At 48.2% G+C, this 17,379-nt stretch overlaps 1 protein-coding gene and 1 long non-coding RNA gene across 8 annotated transcripts in view; one reads left to right on the top strand and one right to left on the bottom strand.

Annotated features, from left to right (window-relative positions):
* Positions 1-6: 6 nt before the first annotated feature.
* The window catches only part of LOC103656382 (alpha-1,3-mannosyl-glycoprotein 2-beta-N-acetylglucosaminyltransferase), a 17,937-nt gene continuing 564 nt past the window's right edge, over positions 7-17,379 (bottom strand). For 5 of the 7 annotated variants that reach the window (XM_040622659.1, XM_040622661.1, XM_040622660.1 and 2 more), the window contains exons 2-3: positions 16,352-16,783; positions 7-1,604 (exon numbers count right to left, since the gene is read on the bottom strand). In XM_040622659.1, the coding sequence (XP_040478593.1) occupies positions 138-1,481 (1,344 nt within the window). In that variant the 5' untranslated portion in view covers positions 1,482-1,604; positions 16,352-16,783 and the 3' untranslated portion in view covers positions 7-137. Of the gene's footprint in view, positions 1,605-11,093; positions 11,238-16,351; positions 17,343-17,379 lie in introns of those variants that run through there. The other 2 variants (XM_040622658.1, XM_040622656.1) reach the window with 2 other exon arrangements.
* LOC121100783 lies at positions 11,349-13,882 on the top strand. Its single transcript, XR_005832611.1, has 3 exons — positions 11,349-11,572; positions 11,847-11,904; positions 13,033-13,882. It is a non-coding gene; the product is annotated as an uncharacterized LOC121100783 (long non-coding RNA).

Below are 17,379 nucleotides of genomic sequence, written 5' to 3'. Positions count from 1 at the left end.
AGAAAGAAAGAAAGAAAAAAGAAAAGGTAAGTGTACCCAAGAGAGACACACAGAGAGGACGATGCAGCCCAGGGACACGGTCCCATCTCAGCCCGTGATACGGCAAGGAAGGAGCCTGGAGGGACAGGCAGGCGCAGCTAATTCCAGCTAGGATCATAGCCATCCCAGGTCTGCGGAGGGGCCAGGTGGACGCGGCGACCCCGGAACAGGAAGCTGACGATGCCCCGGTAGCCGGCCCTGGGGACTCCGGACTTGAGGTCGTCCATGACTCCCAGGGCTTTGGCAAAGGCCTTGAAGCTGTCCCTGCCGGTGTACTGCACCCGCACCTCCCCCAGCTCGTTCCGCTCACTGGTCCTCACTTTCTCCACCTGTAGCAGGGGAGCCCCATAGACGCGGGCGAGGAAATCTCTGTCATAGGTCTCCTGCCGCAGGTAGGACAGGTCCAGCTGGGTGAAGGGCACGAAGTGCTGGTTCAGCTTGATGAATTTGAGGTGCTGGTCAAAGAACTGCCCGTGGCTCACGCCCTTGCGGCCAAAGGTCATGGTTCTGGAGATCTCGGGCCGCACGCAGGCCCGGCCCTGCCGCTGCTCGGGCCTGCGCATCCAGTCGTCCCAGAAGGCCCTGGGCCACTTGGGCTCCAGCTCAGCCCAGAGCTCGGCCAGCAGCAGCCAACCCAGGCCCGGGAAGAAGTCCGTGCGGTAGAGCAGCTCGGGCTTGCTCGAGTCCACCATCTGCTCCTTGCCGTTGTCGTTCCAGGCGGACACACACCAGAGGGAGGGGTCGGCCCGCAGCAGCGGGTACGTGGCCTGAAAGTACTCGAAGAAGTCTGGTGCCACCTCCAGGTCGTCCTCCACCACCACGGCGGCCGGGAACTTGAAGCGGTGGAAGACCTGGCCCAGCGCCCAGCGGTAGTGGCGCGCGATCTTGTAGTAGCCCTGGAACTTGCGGTGGTCGGGGGGCACGGCGATGCTACTCAGGTCCGGCTGCCGAATGTGCGTGACGGCACTGCCATACGACGCGATGACCTGCGCAGTCTCCTCGTGGCCGCAGTCCTGGCTGACGATGATGGGGAAGCGCTCGGCCGACGGCCGGTAGTGCAGCAGCTTGTCCAGGCAGCGCCGCACCGTGCTGCGGTCACACGCGATCACCAGGATGGGGATCACGACCGGCGCGGAGGACGCGGGCGCGCGTGGCGGGGCGGGCGCGGCGGCGGTGGGCGCCCTCCAGCGCTGGCTCCAGCGGGCATGATGCTCCCGGATCTGCTGCAGCAGCCCCCGCTGCCGCTCCAGCTCCACCTCCGCGTCCTCGGCCAGGCGGATCACCTCGCGGGTGAGGCCGGCAGGGTCGTCATCCAGGGCGCTGTCCGACGGCAGCCTGCCGGGCGACGGGCGCGTCCAGAAGAAGAGCAGCAGCAGGGCGTTCCAGGCCACGAAGAGGATGGCGCCCCACAGCACAAGCCCTGCAGACTGCTTCTTCAGCATCCTGGCCCCCGCGGGGCGGGCCGGCAGGGGTGGGGCGCGAGGCTGCCCTTGGCTGGCCTACTTCACGTCTTCAGCCCCAGGGACGCGCTCTCTGGCCTTCGGGATTAGGACGCAGCCATGCACCTGAGGACAGGACAGAGAAAACCGACCTTCATCACAAAGGCACGGGGCCATCCTGGGGGGGAGGTCTGGGGGCTGGAGGGGCTGCCAACAATAGGAGCAACAGTGGGGTAGGAAGGGCCAGGAGGTTGACCCCAGAGCTCTCTTAGAAAACAGCTGCCCATCTCCTAATCTGGGATACTTCCCCACTCCAGAATGAGTCCAGGAGTCCTCAGAAAAGCAATATGGTTTGAGGGCTTAGTAGAGAGAGATGCTATAAAGGAGGAAGCAAGGGAATTCTACTTTCCCTTCCATACCTGACAGACTTCAGTTCCATCTTCCATCCAGAGCTTAGGGGCAGGGCTGGAGGTGAGACCACCTGTCTCCCATTCCTCAAATCAAACTGCTCAAAGATTACTGACTTAAAAACTCTAATATCAGGGTGGCTCAGTCAGTGAAGCATCAACTCTTGGTATCAGCTCAGGTCAAGATCTCAGGGTCCTGAGATGGAGCAGGCAGGGGCTCTGGGCTCAGCGGGGAGCCTGCTAGAGTTTCCCTTCCTCTGCCTGTCCTGCCAGCTCACGAGCCAGTGTTCCCCTCTCTCTCAAATAAATAAATAAAATCTCTTAAAGAAATAAAAATAAAAACTCTAACATCACACCTCTAGGCTAAAGCCAGACCTTACCTAACAAGGAAGCCCTAGAGGAATTCCCACAAAGGTCAGGGGCAAAGCCAAGCTGCCCACCATTTATATGACTATTTAACATTCAGTTGAAGGAATCAACCGATGTGAATGGACTACAGAGGCAAAGGCAGAAGTGGAAAAAGCAGCATGACTATCTCTATTTGTTGATACTGTAAGAATATGCCTGAGAAACTCTAACAGAATTAATGATATAACAAACCCAAACAACTGAAGAATTGAGCAAAGTAGCAGGATATAAAAATTAACACGCACAAATCAATAACCTTCATATCCACAAATAATAACTCATTACAAGTCACAATGGATGAGAAAACCCTATTTATGAGAGCCATAAAAATGGTAAACTATGTAAGAATACACTTATCAAGAAATATTCTAAACCTACAGGACAAGATTATGGTTCCTGAGAGACACAAAAGAGGACTTACATATCCTTGTTCTTGGTTAGGACATCTCAGCATCATCAGAAATCTCAGTAAAAATACGTTTTTTGGGAGCTAGACAAACTGACAGTAATGTGATGGGCACTGGGTGTTACATGCAACGAATGAATCACTGAACATCACATCAAAAACTGATGCACTATATGCTGGCTAACTGAATTTAAATTAAAAAAAAAGAAAAAAAAGTACAAGATCATCTAGGAAAATAATGAAAACAAGGTGTGAAAGAGGGACTAGCCCTACCAGCCATTAAAATATTACACATTACAAAGCTTCTATAATTAAAACTATGTGATGCTAGTTGGTAAATACACAGATCATCCAAAGGAATACAATTTAAACTACAGAAAATAGACCCAAAACCATGTAGAAACCTAATATATGATACAGGTGAGACTTAAAATTACTAGGGCAAAAAAATGGTCTTATTAGTTGTTATAACAACTATATAGCTACTTGGAAAAACAAAATTAGATCTGTACAGAAGAAAAACTTCCAAGTGGATTAGAGATCTAAATATAAAAAATATAACTATACAAGTGCTAGAAGAAAATATGGGTCAATTCCTCTATAACCTGGGTGCAGAGAAAGGCTTTCTAAGTTGGATTCAAAATCAAGATGCAGTAATAAGTAAAACACTTTTGCATGATATAAACATCATTAGCCAAGTTAAAGACAAACTGGGAGAGAATAGTTGCTATATACATACAAATAAAAAGCCAATAGTCTAAGAGACAAAGAACTTTTAAACTGAGGGGGTAAAAAGCCAAAACTCCTTGTCTTTAGACAAGGGCAACTCACAAAAAGATACTGAAATGGTCCTTAGACATATGAAAAGATACTCAATTTCACTTATAAGAAAAATGCAAATTAAAATATACTAAGATAAAATTTCTCATCCATCAGATGCAAAAATTCAAACAGTTGTCTTAACAGTGTCAAATGAAAAACAGAAGTTCTTAATTTTAATGATATTCTATTATCAAGGGTTTCATCTTTTACCGATCATGCTTTTCACATTGTATCTAAAGGGATCTTTGCCAAAATCAAACATATCCTTTCCTATGTTTTCTCTTTCAGGTTTTATAGTTCCAGGTTTATGGTTCATTTTGAGTTAATTTTTGTATATGGTGTGAGGTATGGAACTAATGTCCTTTTATACCAGTTTGGTAGTTTGTCAAAATACTAGACAGAGAGCGACCAAGTCCACTCTTAGATATAGACCCAAGAGAAATGAAAACATACGTTCATACAAAAACTATCTGGAATGTTTATAGCAGCTTCATTCATAATCACCAAAACCTGGGAAAACCCAATGACCATCAACAGAGGAATACACATAAACAAACCGTGGCTTTCCTGTAAAATGGAGTAATATTCAAAGGAATAAACTATTGATACACACAACACACGGATGAATCTCAAATAATCATGTGATATGTGGATGACCGAAAGAAGAGCATATACACTGACTCCCCTTATATAAATCTCCAGAAAATACAAAATAATCTATAGTGACAGAACGCAGATCAGTGGTTGCCTAGGCATGGATGCAGTGAGGGAAGGTATTACAAAGGGACAGTAGGAAACTTTGCTATTATCTTGATTGGGGTAATAGTTTCATGGGTGTATACACACATACAAACTTATCAAACTGCACATTTTAAATATGTACACTTGACTCTATGTCAATTATACCTCAATTAAACTTTTTCTTTAAAAAAAGATATTACTGGGTCAAATGACAAAATTGGAATGTACACTCAATTAAAGTATCAATGTGGACTGACAAATAGCCATACTGTGGCTATGGAAAATAATATCCCAATTCTTAGCTAATTCAGACTGAAGTAATCAGGAGCAGACAGCCATGACAGATGCCACTTCTCAAATGGGTCAGAAAAAAAATATCATGTATACATAGAGAGCAAGCAGATGTAGCAAAATGATAACAGAGTGAATCTGAGTAAAGGAATGAGTGTCCTTATACCATTTTAATTCTTGCATCTTTTTTATAAATTGAAATTATTTCCAAATAAACTTTCTTAAACTCAATATGGGGACGTGGCCCACAGCTCTGACTAGCTTTGTCCAATATGGCCCCAGTTAGGCAGATCAGTAGGGGCAACTGAAACAATCCATTTGTCCTGAACTCCTTAATCACTCAAATCCTTAATCACTCAACTCCTTAATCACTCATCACACACCTGCTCTCTGATAGGCTCTGGGAAGGGACCGGGACACACATCTTACTCCACCAGAACTCACTACTCGAAAGGATCTACCACATCCTCCAATTTCCAGACAGCTGACATTACCCACCATGCAACTCTCTCCCTGGCTTTCCTACTTCTAGTCTCCACTCTTCACACCTAAAGCTTCAGGTATGTGCCCTCTTGTGCCTGCTGCTCTGCCAGTTACCCTCTGCCTCACAAACGCCAAAATCGCAGGTTCCGGATCTCATCTCTGCACTTCTGGGCTCTTGAGAGCAGGCAGATCCAGTGTCAAAGGATCAAAGTGTTGATCCTGAAGGGTATCTAAAGGAACCTGGATTCTGTCTCCCTCCTGGGGAGACTCCCCCAGCCCCTGCCAGTACCAGTACCAGTACCAGTACCACCACCACCACCACCACCACCACCACCACCTGTCTTCCTCTGAGAAACCATCCACCCCCACAACTCCATAGTACCAATCTCCTCGAAAACTCAAGTCCATTTCCACTTTACTGTGTCATTAAATTCCCATGCTATATCAGTGCTCATATACAAATCAGAGTTTCCTAGAAGAGAGAGACAACAGATTTCTAGTTTCTTCCTCACTCCCCCTCAGGATATGGTCATTGTTGGATCTTTCCCTCCAATCTCCTGGCCAGGATTCCCCATGCCCTGAATTCCTGCCTCCTAACTGACTGGGCAGGAAAAGTCTTTAGATAAAGCGTTGGAGGAAGGAAAAAAGAGACTGAACTCCATCCTCTGAAATGCTATTCTCAAGGCTGGAGGAGCAGACCTGTCTCTGACTTATCAACAAGCCACCTCAGACCGGCAAGCTCTTAGACTGGTGGCAAAACCCAAGGAACCACATCCTCTCTACCCTGCAGATGACATGCCTTCACTGTTCTCCAGACATTAGGAACTAGTGGCCACATCCACTTCCGCCTAGAACCCTCCCCCCATCCTTCTAAGCCATGCAGATCAAAGCAATCTTCTCAATCTTTCAGAGGACTGGACTCTAAGCAAGTTTGTGAACATCAAGCGTGGCTGGATGGCCCACAGGAAACAGCTGTCCCAGTCCTGCCCAGGCCTCTACCTTAGGGCTCAGGCCCTCATTCTCCAGACCATGACCATTTTTTCTAAATTGTGAAACAGAATTTACTCCTCTTTCCATAGAGAACACAACATGTCTATTCCCAGGCCCCACTGCTTCTCTACACAGACTCAGAGTCCCAGTGCTGTTCCCTACTGCTTCTTCACATGCTCTCCAGGACGGATCCTCCTCTCTATATGGAAGTTAACGAATGGTGTGTGTGTGTACACAAGCACACGTGCTCTCCAGCAGCTGGCAGTGCCTGACGGATGATAAAGCCCCAAAGGCCAGCCCAGCCTTTGGCCAGCAAGCCAACACATTTATCGAGGAAGTACTGCTCTCCCCCCTACCATCAGGAGTAACAAGGGCAAGCCAAACAAATGCTTGGCACCACCCCACATTTTTTCACATCTCTGAAACTCAATCTTCTCACCTCTAAGATGGAAATCATAATAGAATACCTCACTGGACTGCTGTAAAGACTGGGTGAGATCATCTGTATCAGGTGTTTAGAATAGTGCCCAGCTGTGACATTAATGCTAGCCAGTCATTCCTCTGTCCCTTCTCTAGCTGGCTCTCTTTGTTCCACTCTACTAGATCCTTCTGGGCTACAAACACCTGAGCCTGCCTCAAGGCCTCTGCATGTGCCTGTACGACTGGTCTGTTCTTCCCTCCCCCCTTCACTTGGTGTGCTCTCACTCATGTCTCTGCCAGGGAAGATGTCAGACAATGTGAAGTCTACCTCTCCTTCACAATCATTGACCTCAGTGCAACTTCTTGCTCAAGATCTGTTAAATATCCTCAGCTACAAGCTATTCAAGGATGGGGACTAGCTCCCCCAGTGCAGTCAAGCTGTTGTGCTAGGATCTTTGACAATCAAGAGATTTGCCAATGACCTATAAAAAGTGATTTCTGTGTGGATGCCACTCACCCACAATCCCTAAACTGCAATTCCCAAGCCCCAATAGCACTGAAAAAGAGAAGTTTCCTACACTCATTTGGCAGTAAAACCTTTGGTGAAATCTGATGTGATCTAATGTAAGCCTATTTATAGTATTTATTATCCATTTAGTGTGACTATTTATACATTTGCCACAGAAATCAAGATGCTGGATTATGGTGTGCTGTTTCACACTTTACACTACATCATAAATGCACCAGATCATCTTTTTAAAATCCAAAAAATTATAAATTCTGAAACATATCCAGCCCCAAGCATTTCCGAATTATGAAAATCGAAGAGACAGTTACTCATTCACCGCCACAGTCCCATTTCAAGCCCTTGAACCTGAACTCTCTTTCCTTATGAGCTACTGTTTTAAGCCTGAACTCCTGATGTAGCTTCTCAGCTCGTCTACCTGTCACTAATCTTGCTTCCCCCTAAACAACCTTCCCAACAGCAACAGAGCATCCTTCTTTCTTGGAGTGCACAGCTGGTCAGACACTAACCTGCCTTAAAAACCATCTGGGCTACCACTGCCCACAGAATACAACTCAACTTCATTATGACACACGAGGCCTTCAGAACAAATTAACTCAAACATCCTTTTCCAAGCTCACCTCCAACCACTAATCTCTGAACCTCATTCTCTGGCTTCAGCAAGCTACTGATTTCCCCCAGTGAGTACACTTATATGCTGCAGTCTTTGCTCCAGCTGCTCCTTCACCCTGAAATACCACCTATGGACCCACTGTAGGCACTCGCACATCCTTTAGAGCCCAGTTTGGCAAATCCTTCCATAAGCTCCCAGGCAGAGCCAGGCCTTCCCACAACTACCCTCACACCACACTCTCTACACCTCCGGTTTCTCCCCTCCACACTGTAACAGAATCTATGGCTGTGCTTATGTGGTTCTCACTTTACTCCTTAGGAAAAAAGCTCTATGACCTTTAACCCTATTACAGTGCTTGACACACATATGAAATTCAAGTGACTAGATGGCAGACTGCTTGCATTATTAGCTGAACCAGGGAGAAAGAAGATCAAACCAGCAGCATGAGAGTGAAGGATTACATTTTCCAAAGATGATCACCACATATCCCATCCCACAAGCTCTTCTTACAAAGATTTAATGCCATTCCTCCTACTAGAGGTGGGGGATGCAACGTCTATGTTCCCTCTCTTTGATCTGTGGCTACAGAGGAAGTGACCATGCACGATTTGCAAAACTAGTCCATGAAAGGCAATACAGTTTCCACCTGTTGCTCCTGAGATGCGTGGTCTTTGAATACGGCCACAGAGGTTGGAGGAAGCCCAAGCCACATGGACAGGACACCTAGAGGCATTCCGGCTCACAACCTAAGCTAGGGTTCTAGCCAAAAGCAAGCATCAACCACCAGACATGGGCAGAAGCCTTTCAGATGATCCCAGCCCTGGCCACATGGGGCTGCAACCTCATGAACAACCATGAGCAAGAACGACAGAGCTAAGAAAGGAATAAAATGATTCTGTTTTAAGCCATTAAGTTTTGAGGCGATGTGTAATATAACAATAAGTACCTGAAATAATGAGTAAAACAGAATCTAAGTACCCCTTGATAAGCACAAGGTCCTCTGTGCTCAAAGCCCCAAGTCCAAAATCTGAGGGTCTGCCTCTACTCATATTCCCTTCCTCACCAACCAAACATTAATGTTCAATAGCAGCCATTTATTCTCTCTCACAGTTTCAACAGGTCAGGAATTTGGAGAGTGGGGCAGAGCGCCTGACCTGTCTCTGCTTCATGATGTCTGGGATCTCAGCTGGAAGACTCAAAAGCCGAGAGCGGACTCTCCCTCAAAAGCTTATTCTGTCACATGTCTGCAGGCTGACGTTAGCACGATTAGATGAAGTGCTGGCTGCAGCACAGCCACGTAGCCTCTTCACGTGGCCTGGGTTTCCTCTGAACTTGATGGCTGGGTTCCAAAGATGAGTGTCCCAAGAAAGAGAATAAACCAGGTGAAACTGTATCTTTTTCATGATCCAGCCTTTTACTCATAGGTCAAAGGAATCGTGAACACCTGTCCACACTCAAAGGGAGAAAACCAAAGATCCCACCACTGGTGGGTGGAGAACAATGTCCACTTGTAAAAACAAGTGGAATGGGGTATTTATGGGGTGACTGTTTGGGGAAAATATAATCTGCTACACCTTCCTTTTCTAAAATAGAACAATAGTCCTTAACACTGACCTGAGCTCCTGATGTTCTGTTATTAATGACATTTGCCCACAAGGCACAAATTCAAAACTAGTTCTGATTTGCTAGAGTTTCACACTCCTTTAGAGAAGTGACACAGCTGATCCACACCACCAAGTACAAGGACATCTGCACTGTGGTGAAAGGTGAGGAGTGAGCACTTTTAGTGTGTAAAACCCTCAGCCAAAACCCAGGAGGCTCTGAGCAGGTCCCACCAACTCCTGGGGGTCTCTGTTTCTTTCTCTGAAGGACTGCCTAGAAGCTGTAAGATCCCTTTCCAATACCCTGATTCCATGGTATTCTGCAGCCAGTCCCCCCTCTCTGGCAAAACTATTTCTTAAATGTCAAGAGAAGACCAGATAGTTAACTTCTCTTCATGAGCAAGAATGGAGAAGTCATACTTAGCTTCAAAAAAAGTATGGGAGTTAAAGTAATATTGACAGGCTTTCCCTTCTAGCTTTGTCTTGCTTACCATGTTAAAAAGCACTGCCTAAAAAATCCAAAGTACAGAATACACCTCAGATAATGGAGACCTAATTGAATTACTTTCTTGTTCATTATTAGACCTCTGCTAGACTCCTGCATCACGTATCAGGCTCCATACTTTCACAAGGACGGAAGAAATGAAAAGAAGTCAGAGAAGATACACTAAATAATTCAAGAGCTTAGAGAGTAAGACCTAGGAGGAAAGGGAGGCAGGCTATTCATCCTGAAAAAGAAAAGGCTGAAAGGAAGCATGAGGTTAGTGCAGCAAAAAGCCTGGGAAACCAGGTAACCTTGGGCTACCCGACCCACTTGGGCCTTGGTTCCCTTATTTGAACAGAAAAAGAATCGATTTGGATCTTCCCCAGGTTCCCTGGTTTCTGCTGATGAAAAGGATAGCGACAATTTCCCCAATGTCCCAAACACGAAGTGAGTTTAAGGTGTCACATATGCCACTGAGGTTAAACATAACTACAGTGCTTTCTAACTCTGAGAAAAGGAAACAGAAGTAGGAATCCAGAAGAGCTCAATGGTCTCCAGTAATGGGGTCAGACAGGGGTGATTCACCATGGGAGGCGGACTCAGGAGATGGAAGCATCTGAGAGAAAAGGCTCCATGGACTGAAAACTGTTACAAACGACAGAAAATAAAGCTGGATCTCTCAGCCAGTGAGGACCTAAAGCAAAGAGTAATTAAACAGGCCACAGGACAAGGGTTAACCAAGGTGGAGCCTCGCCCTGGAGGTCACTGTTCAGTACAGACGCAGATCAACTGGCCACACAGCCCTTCTGCTCCAGGTTATAAGATGGGAGGCCCTGTACGTCTCAGGAGCCCCCGACTCCACACACGTTAGCTAACAGGTAGGAAAAAGTTTTCTTCCCAATTGACATATTTTTCACATTGAGTCAATACTTCCTTGCGGCTGAGGAGAAAGAACCCTAGTAACTAGTGGAAAGGACGCCGGGGTGGGGTTTGGGGAAAGGCCACCGCCCCTTCCCGCTCCCCAAAACTTCTCCAGCAATCCCACCTCCTCTGGCCCCGCACCCACGTACGCCCTACCACCGAGTTTCACAACCGCCTCCCTCCCCGCGGAGCCCACCCTTCCTCCAACAGCTGGAGGCCCGGGATTCCGAGAACGGAACGCTGAGTTCGACTTCCCGGCTCGGGAGGGGTGCGCGGCCGAAACCCGGGGCGGGCCGGCCGAAGTCCTTCTCGCTGGGGCGGCCGGGCTCCAGGGCTGTCGGGGTATACGAAGCGCTCGGAAAGGAGCCGCTTCTCCAGCCGGGACCCGAGCTCCTGGAGCGCCCTCTGCGCTCCCGCGGGGCCTCCTTCAGCCGGACCTCCATCCCCTCCCCGGGACAAGCCTCAGAACTGACGGACGCCGGCCTTTCGGGCCCCTACTCACCAGGTCCTCCCTACTTCCCGGCCCTGAACTTGGGCCGCCCCGGGGCGCGGGGAACGAGCCCGGGGCCCCGGCGCGTTCCAGGCGCTCGCGCGGATGCCGGCGCCTTCCTCTCGGCCGGTCCTTCCTACATGCGCCGGGCCGGCCCGCCAGGCGAGCAACGTGGCCCTTCCCCGAGAAGGGCGGGGCCGGGAGGGCCGAGGGGCGGGACCGGCCGCCCGTACTCGCCGGGGGCCCCTTCTCCCCAGGACCGCCTCCTCCGCCCGACTCAGCAATTACCCGCGGTCTGGACATCCCAAGTTTTCCCGGGTTCTGAACTTCAGGAGGCGCTGTGTTGACAGCTGTTACACTGGGCCCTTCCCTGCTCACAATCCCGACCCCAGCCACACCCTCCACCCGGTCCAGCGGAGATTTCTGAAGTCTTGCCCTCCCCAGCCCCAGAGCCTGGAGCCTCAGAGTTGATGCGGAGAGCCCTGCCTGAGGTAGGCCGGGAAGCCAGATGGTGCGTTCACCAAATCCAGGGCCAAGGTTCTGGGGACAGCGCTCGTCAACCTGCTAAACTCTAGCTTACGGGAGGGAGGAGCTGAGGCAACAAAGGGGCCACAGGGTGCAGGGATGTGACAACAAGAACCAAGGTGCCAAAAAAGAAGCCAGAGAGGAAACACCTGCTGCCAAAAGCAGAAAAGGGCCAGCTGTTGTTCCTTTCTTTTTCTTTTTTAAATACCTTTTTTTGTTTGTTTGTTTTTTTCTTTCGAGGTGGGGAATGAGAGCTGTTCACTCTGAGTACAGGAGCAGAGGACAGACTTGTCCTGGGGTAAGAACCACGAGACCTAAGGAACAAAGGACTTAATCTCAGGATTTTGTGGTAGCCCTGTGAAAGGGGGTGAGGGGGCACCCTGGAAAAGCCTTGATGTCTGTGTCTGATCCTGGGAAGTGAGGGTGGGGAACTGAGAACAACTGGCTACTCATGCACACCCAGTCTAGGGCCAGCCCTACCAAGTGATGAGGACGCATTCTACAGGCACCAGGCCCTCCCCCAATCCACTTCCCTCCTGTGTTCCAGGCAGGAACTTAGCAGTGTGTGCTTACTGACTGATTTCACCTACTAACTTGTTGCTACATGAAACCAGGAATTATGAAGGGTTCTAGAGAAACAAAAGAGCAGGGCATGCCCTAAAGGCACCCCCTGCCTGGGGCTAAGGAAATAAACCAACAGCACAGAGGCCTCCACAGGCTGAACCCTCCCAGCAGCTCTGCAGAGCGCCCATCATCATCCCATTCTACAGATCAGGAGTGTGAACCACAGAGTGCCAACAGGCTGAGGGTCGCAAGACCTAGTGAGGGCCATGGCCAGGTTTTAGACCCAGGCATGCCTGCACTCACTCCTTCCTCTTACACACCCTTGAGTGCAGATGCTCTAAGATGGCTGTGTGTCCAGCATGACAGGTGCACAGTGGGGCAGCAGGGAGGTTCTGGTAGAAGCAGTTGGAGCCTAGCCCTGAAGGAGCAGAGTGAGAAAAGAGCTGACACCTCACTGAGGCTAGACTCGTGAGTGTATGAGTGTGTGTGTGTGTGTGTCTCTCCAAGGTTTCCAGCTGAGCAGACTTCATGGGCCATGGCAGGAAATGCAAGCCCACACTCACATGCCAGCCAGTAGCCACTGTCTCTGCACCTCTGCCCTCTTTTTATGCTTTCCTTATGAAGGGAGTTGGGGGATATGGGAAGCCTACACACTCACACTCCATGTCAAAGTAAGAAGGAAAATGATAATTCCTAAAAGTGTAAAAATTTGGGAGATACTGGTTTGTAGATTCAAGATATCAGGAGCTAAAAATCACCCTCCAGGACAAAGGACATAGTAGGATGCTGAAAAGTGAGGCAGACCAACCAGCCCATGAGATGTCACATTCCCACCTCTAATAATAATCCTTCTCTATCGAAGGCAGTTCAATGGAGACAAGAATGGGGAATTGTTTGTGCACCAGAACTCACACCATAACGACTACAATCCTTTGCTGAAATTCCAAAGCTCACAGGAAGATCTAAGGGTAGAAATCATCCAGCTGCAAAAGGACCATCCCGAGCAGAGAGACCCTGGTTAGAGAACTGGTTTGGGCTGAATTCTTGGATGGAAACAAGAGAAAATATTTGGTCTGAGAGGCAAGAAGCCAGGGTGGTAAGTGCCACACTGGACTGGGAAAAGAGGCCCTAGGCTGTTGATGGAGATTTCATGAGGAGATGTTTAGGAGGGTGGGGGGAGAAGGGCAGAAACAAGGAGTTAAGTGCCTGAATTCTGGGAATGAAACGGAAATTGGAGTACATGAAAATGGAAGAAATAGGAAGATCTGATCACAAGATAAGAGAGAATTAGAAGTGAAAATACTGTATCCTGCCCACCACCACTACCTCCAAAAGAGGACTGGAGAGATAAGGAGAAGGAAGTGAAAACTGTTCCAACTGCCTTCCCATAAACCATACCTAAGATACCCTGAATTTTTTTATAATTTGGAAAGAATTCATGCTCTGAACTTGAGACAGATCTTGGCTGGAAACCATCAGAAGAAGTCAAATCAAAGTTCTAAATCAGTGCTGTGTCTATTTTTCCCTCTCCCATTCTCCTAACATCCCCACTCCCCATGGAGACCCAGAAACACAACTCATCAAGATCAAAGAAAAGAGAAAAGATTAATACAACGACCAGTGAGCAAAGTCTGTGAAATGAGACTTTTGGTTAGCCACATACAATTCCTTTTGTATGAGAGAATGGTATAAATAAATTCAGTTAAAACACATCCACAACTTTTGGTTAAATCTATCACTGGTCCTGGCTAAGTGGTCTGAGTTCCTGGTACCCCCTGTGAGAAGGCACCCCTGCGAGAAGGCCGATGACTGCCTTGAGAAGGCTATCTTGTGACAGGGTCAGGCAGAGCACAGGACTAGTACTTTCAGTGAAAATGACAGGGGAGAGGAATTCTGGTTCAGTCTAGGGAGGAAATGTCTTACCTGAGAGGCTGACAGGGCACTGAATTCCCTCCCTGAAGGTTTGCAGCAGAATCCAGATGGCCCTTATCAGGTCAGATACTGCAGAAGCAGCCCACCACTGGGCAGGCGATTACAGTGTCTGCCTCTCCACACTTGGGCAAGCCCTTTGTGCTTAGGGCTTCTGTAGCTTCCCCTTACAAATCAAACTGGGGAAATAATCCCTGCTCTCTCTTCCTTACAACAATGTGGTGACAGAAAAGTGACCCAACAGCCGAACACTTCACGTAACATAAGCGCCATATAAATAGAGCACAGCTCTATGGTACTTTAAGTGTTTCTAAGCACTCACAGGTCTTCCAGGTAAGATGAGGGCTGCAAACGCATCCTGAGACTGGATGTGCCTTGCAAGGACTGGCACCAGGAATCTGCTGGGCCAAGGTGGGGGAGGTGATGTGCCACCCTGAAATCTAGACCTTCTAAAGTAGAAGCCTGGCCTGAAAGGTACTGCCCCAAGTCAGCCTCAGACCAGAGAAGGAACAGCTCACCACTGGGGGAAGGCGAGCAAGAAAGGAAGGAGGAGGAAAAAAGAAAGTAAGTCACAAATACATGATTTTCAGCTTGCAAATGACCTTAGTTATTGCTGCCAGCCCCCCAGTGAATGTTAGGTCCAGGTGTTACACAGCTAGTAAAAGGCAAAGGGATGCTAGAAGCCTAGCTTCCTGCCCCGTGCCCCCAGGCACCATACCCCACTGTCTATCAAAATTTCCAACACATCTCCTTTCTGTTTGATGTCACTGAGAAAATCGGGTATCTTGGCACAGGTAAACCGGAGTTCAAGGAAGGAGCAGGAAGGAGGTGAGAAGGTAACTATGAATAGGTCTGTGGGAACAGAGCCTGCAAAAATATAAAGGGCTAAGAGATGGCAGTCCAAAAAAACTGTCATCTTAAAGAGCAGGAGAGAATACCAGGAAGAAAGGCACAGGAAGAAAAGGCCCAAAATTTACTCCAAGAAATGGAGCTCCATCTCCTAACTACACAGTTGGCCCTTGAGACTTACACTTTCCTCCACCACTCTTTAATCTGCTACCCCAAACAGGCACACTTATCACTAGGACCAGAATCCCTCAATCTAAGTTCTCCTAGGTTCACCTTTTCCACCACTTGATATCCCAGGAATTGTTTAACAGCAACAAGATGAGACAAATTCAGGGCAGGCTTTTAATTGAGGACATCCAAGGCTTTTGCCAATACACTAATTCAATAAAAGAGCAGTGGGGCGCCTGGGTGGCTCAGTCGTTAAGCGTCTGCCTTCGGCTCAGGGCGTGATCCCGGAGTTCTGGGATCGAGCCCCACATCAGGCTCTTCCGCTGGGAGCCTGCTTCTTCCTCTCTCACTCCCCCTGCTTGTGTTCCCTCTCTCGCTGGCTGTCTCTCTCTGTCAAATAAATAAAATCTTAAAAAATAAAAAAAAAATAAAAAATAAAAAAATAAAAGAGCAGAACTCCTAATTCGGAGTTTTTCTGTATGTACCAATTATACAAGCATTATCAAACAATGTCAATGATACTGTTTTCCATGTACACGGCCCTGGATACTTTTCAAAATCTATCATTTCATTTGCTCCCTGTAACAACCTGTGAGGTACCTGTAAAGTTAGTTATCCCCGTCTTACAGGTGAACAGAACATGGCAGAGCTTAACCGACATATCTAGGGTTGCACACTAAGAATGTCAAAGCTAGAACAAAAATTCAACTGATCTCAAACCTGTATTCTGTTCCTCTGCTGTCTGCATAAGGTTTCATGGCCTAAACCCCTTTAGAGAGGGAGGAAGAAGACAGACAATTTAGGAAGTTATCTAGACCATCTTCTACCCTCCCCCCAAGGCAGTTCTATTCAGTTAGTTCCCCAAAGCACAGCAGCCTGTCTCTGCCTAGGTAATCTATCCTAGAGTCTTATTTAGCCCAAAATGTGTTGACTCAGTGTTGGCCCTTCCTCTCCTCAGAAGCCTAAATTCTTTTCATGTTCTCCTAGGCCTAACTTCACAATTGCCATTGCACACAACCCCTTACAAGGTACTCCTCCTGCCTGGGTAAACAGAGGCTGCAAACAAGTCTGCACTCGAAGACAGTGACACAGAGGGGAAGCTTCCGGTGTACCCATCAGGGTAAGGGTTCTCATCAGGCTCCTCCTAAATGGCAGCGTCCCCAGATTTGCCCCACTCAACATACTCTGCACAGGAGCAGCAAGACACCAAGTGGGAAGTGAGACAGGCACCTTACCTTTCTTCTCTTCTCTCAGCTGCTCCCCTGGAGATCATCAAACCCCCTTCCAGCACTCCATTTCCAAAACTTAGTCTCCCAAATTAGATACACCAAACAAAGTGCAGCTTCTCTCCTCTTATCCAGGTCCAAAGTCCATGGCTGAGTGGACTCTGAGGGGGAGGAGTCTGGGGGGGAAGGGGTATGTCCAGGCCCCTCCCCCCCCACTGCAGGGTTCAGTGTCCCTCCCAGGGGCCTGTTACATTCCTTCATTCAGCTGGCTTATTAAGCCCAGAGTCTGGTGTTGGGCAGATCCCAGGTTCTATCCCATCGCTTGCTCAGGGAAGGGAAGTCATCCACTGCGAGGACTGGCCAGTCTGTCTTCTGCTGGGGTTCATGAGAAGAAACAGGCCATAGAGCCGGCATGGCCAGAAGGCTGATTTCAGTGTTAACCTGTGGAATATTTAAACATTATGACACTTTCTAATCTACTATATACCCAAATGGATTCCTAAGACCCCTTACCTAAATTAGATTCCTTTACCCTGCTCTATCATCAATGGAGACTGTCTTCTAAGAAACATAGAAAAGAACATCCTTCTTCCTTCTCCCTCTTGTCTTGTTATTGCCACACACTAATCTCCTACATCTCCCAAGCTTCTTAAGAGTGTTCAGTGTTTTAATCGCCCGGTCAGCTCTCCCAGAATGAACTAAATCCATTCCAGACCTAGATGCTGGCACCTTCCACATACATTCTTTGCTCTTTTCGCTTTACCCTCACCTCCCCCTCTGCTTCCAAAACTGTGCCAGGGATGTAATTCCTAATCTCAGTCAAACTCCTTCCCAGGGCCACTGAGAGCACTCTCCTGGAATAGAGGCCTGAGTCCTGCCAGCAATAGCTGCACAGTGTTCCAATTTCTCAGTTGGGAAGCCCACCCCGGTCGCCCCCTCTCTTCTAAGTTTATTCACACACACACCGTCGCCCCCTCCCTTCTAAATTTATTCCTAAACACACACACACACACACACACACACACACACACACACAC

The sequence above is a fragment of the Ursus maritimus genome, unplaced genomic scaffold, assembly GCF_017311325.1.
Source record: "Ursus maritimus isolate PB19 unplaced genomic scaffold, ASM1731132v1 scaffold_5, whole genome shotgun sequence".
In the NCBI taxonomy this organism is placed as follows: Eukaryota; Metazoa; Chordata; class Mammalia; order Carnivora; family Ursidae; genus Ursus; species Ursus maritimus.
This window is presented reverse-complemented; position numbering and strand designations above follow the sequence as displayed.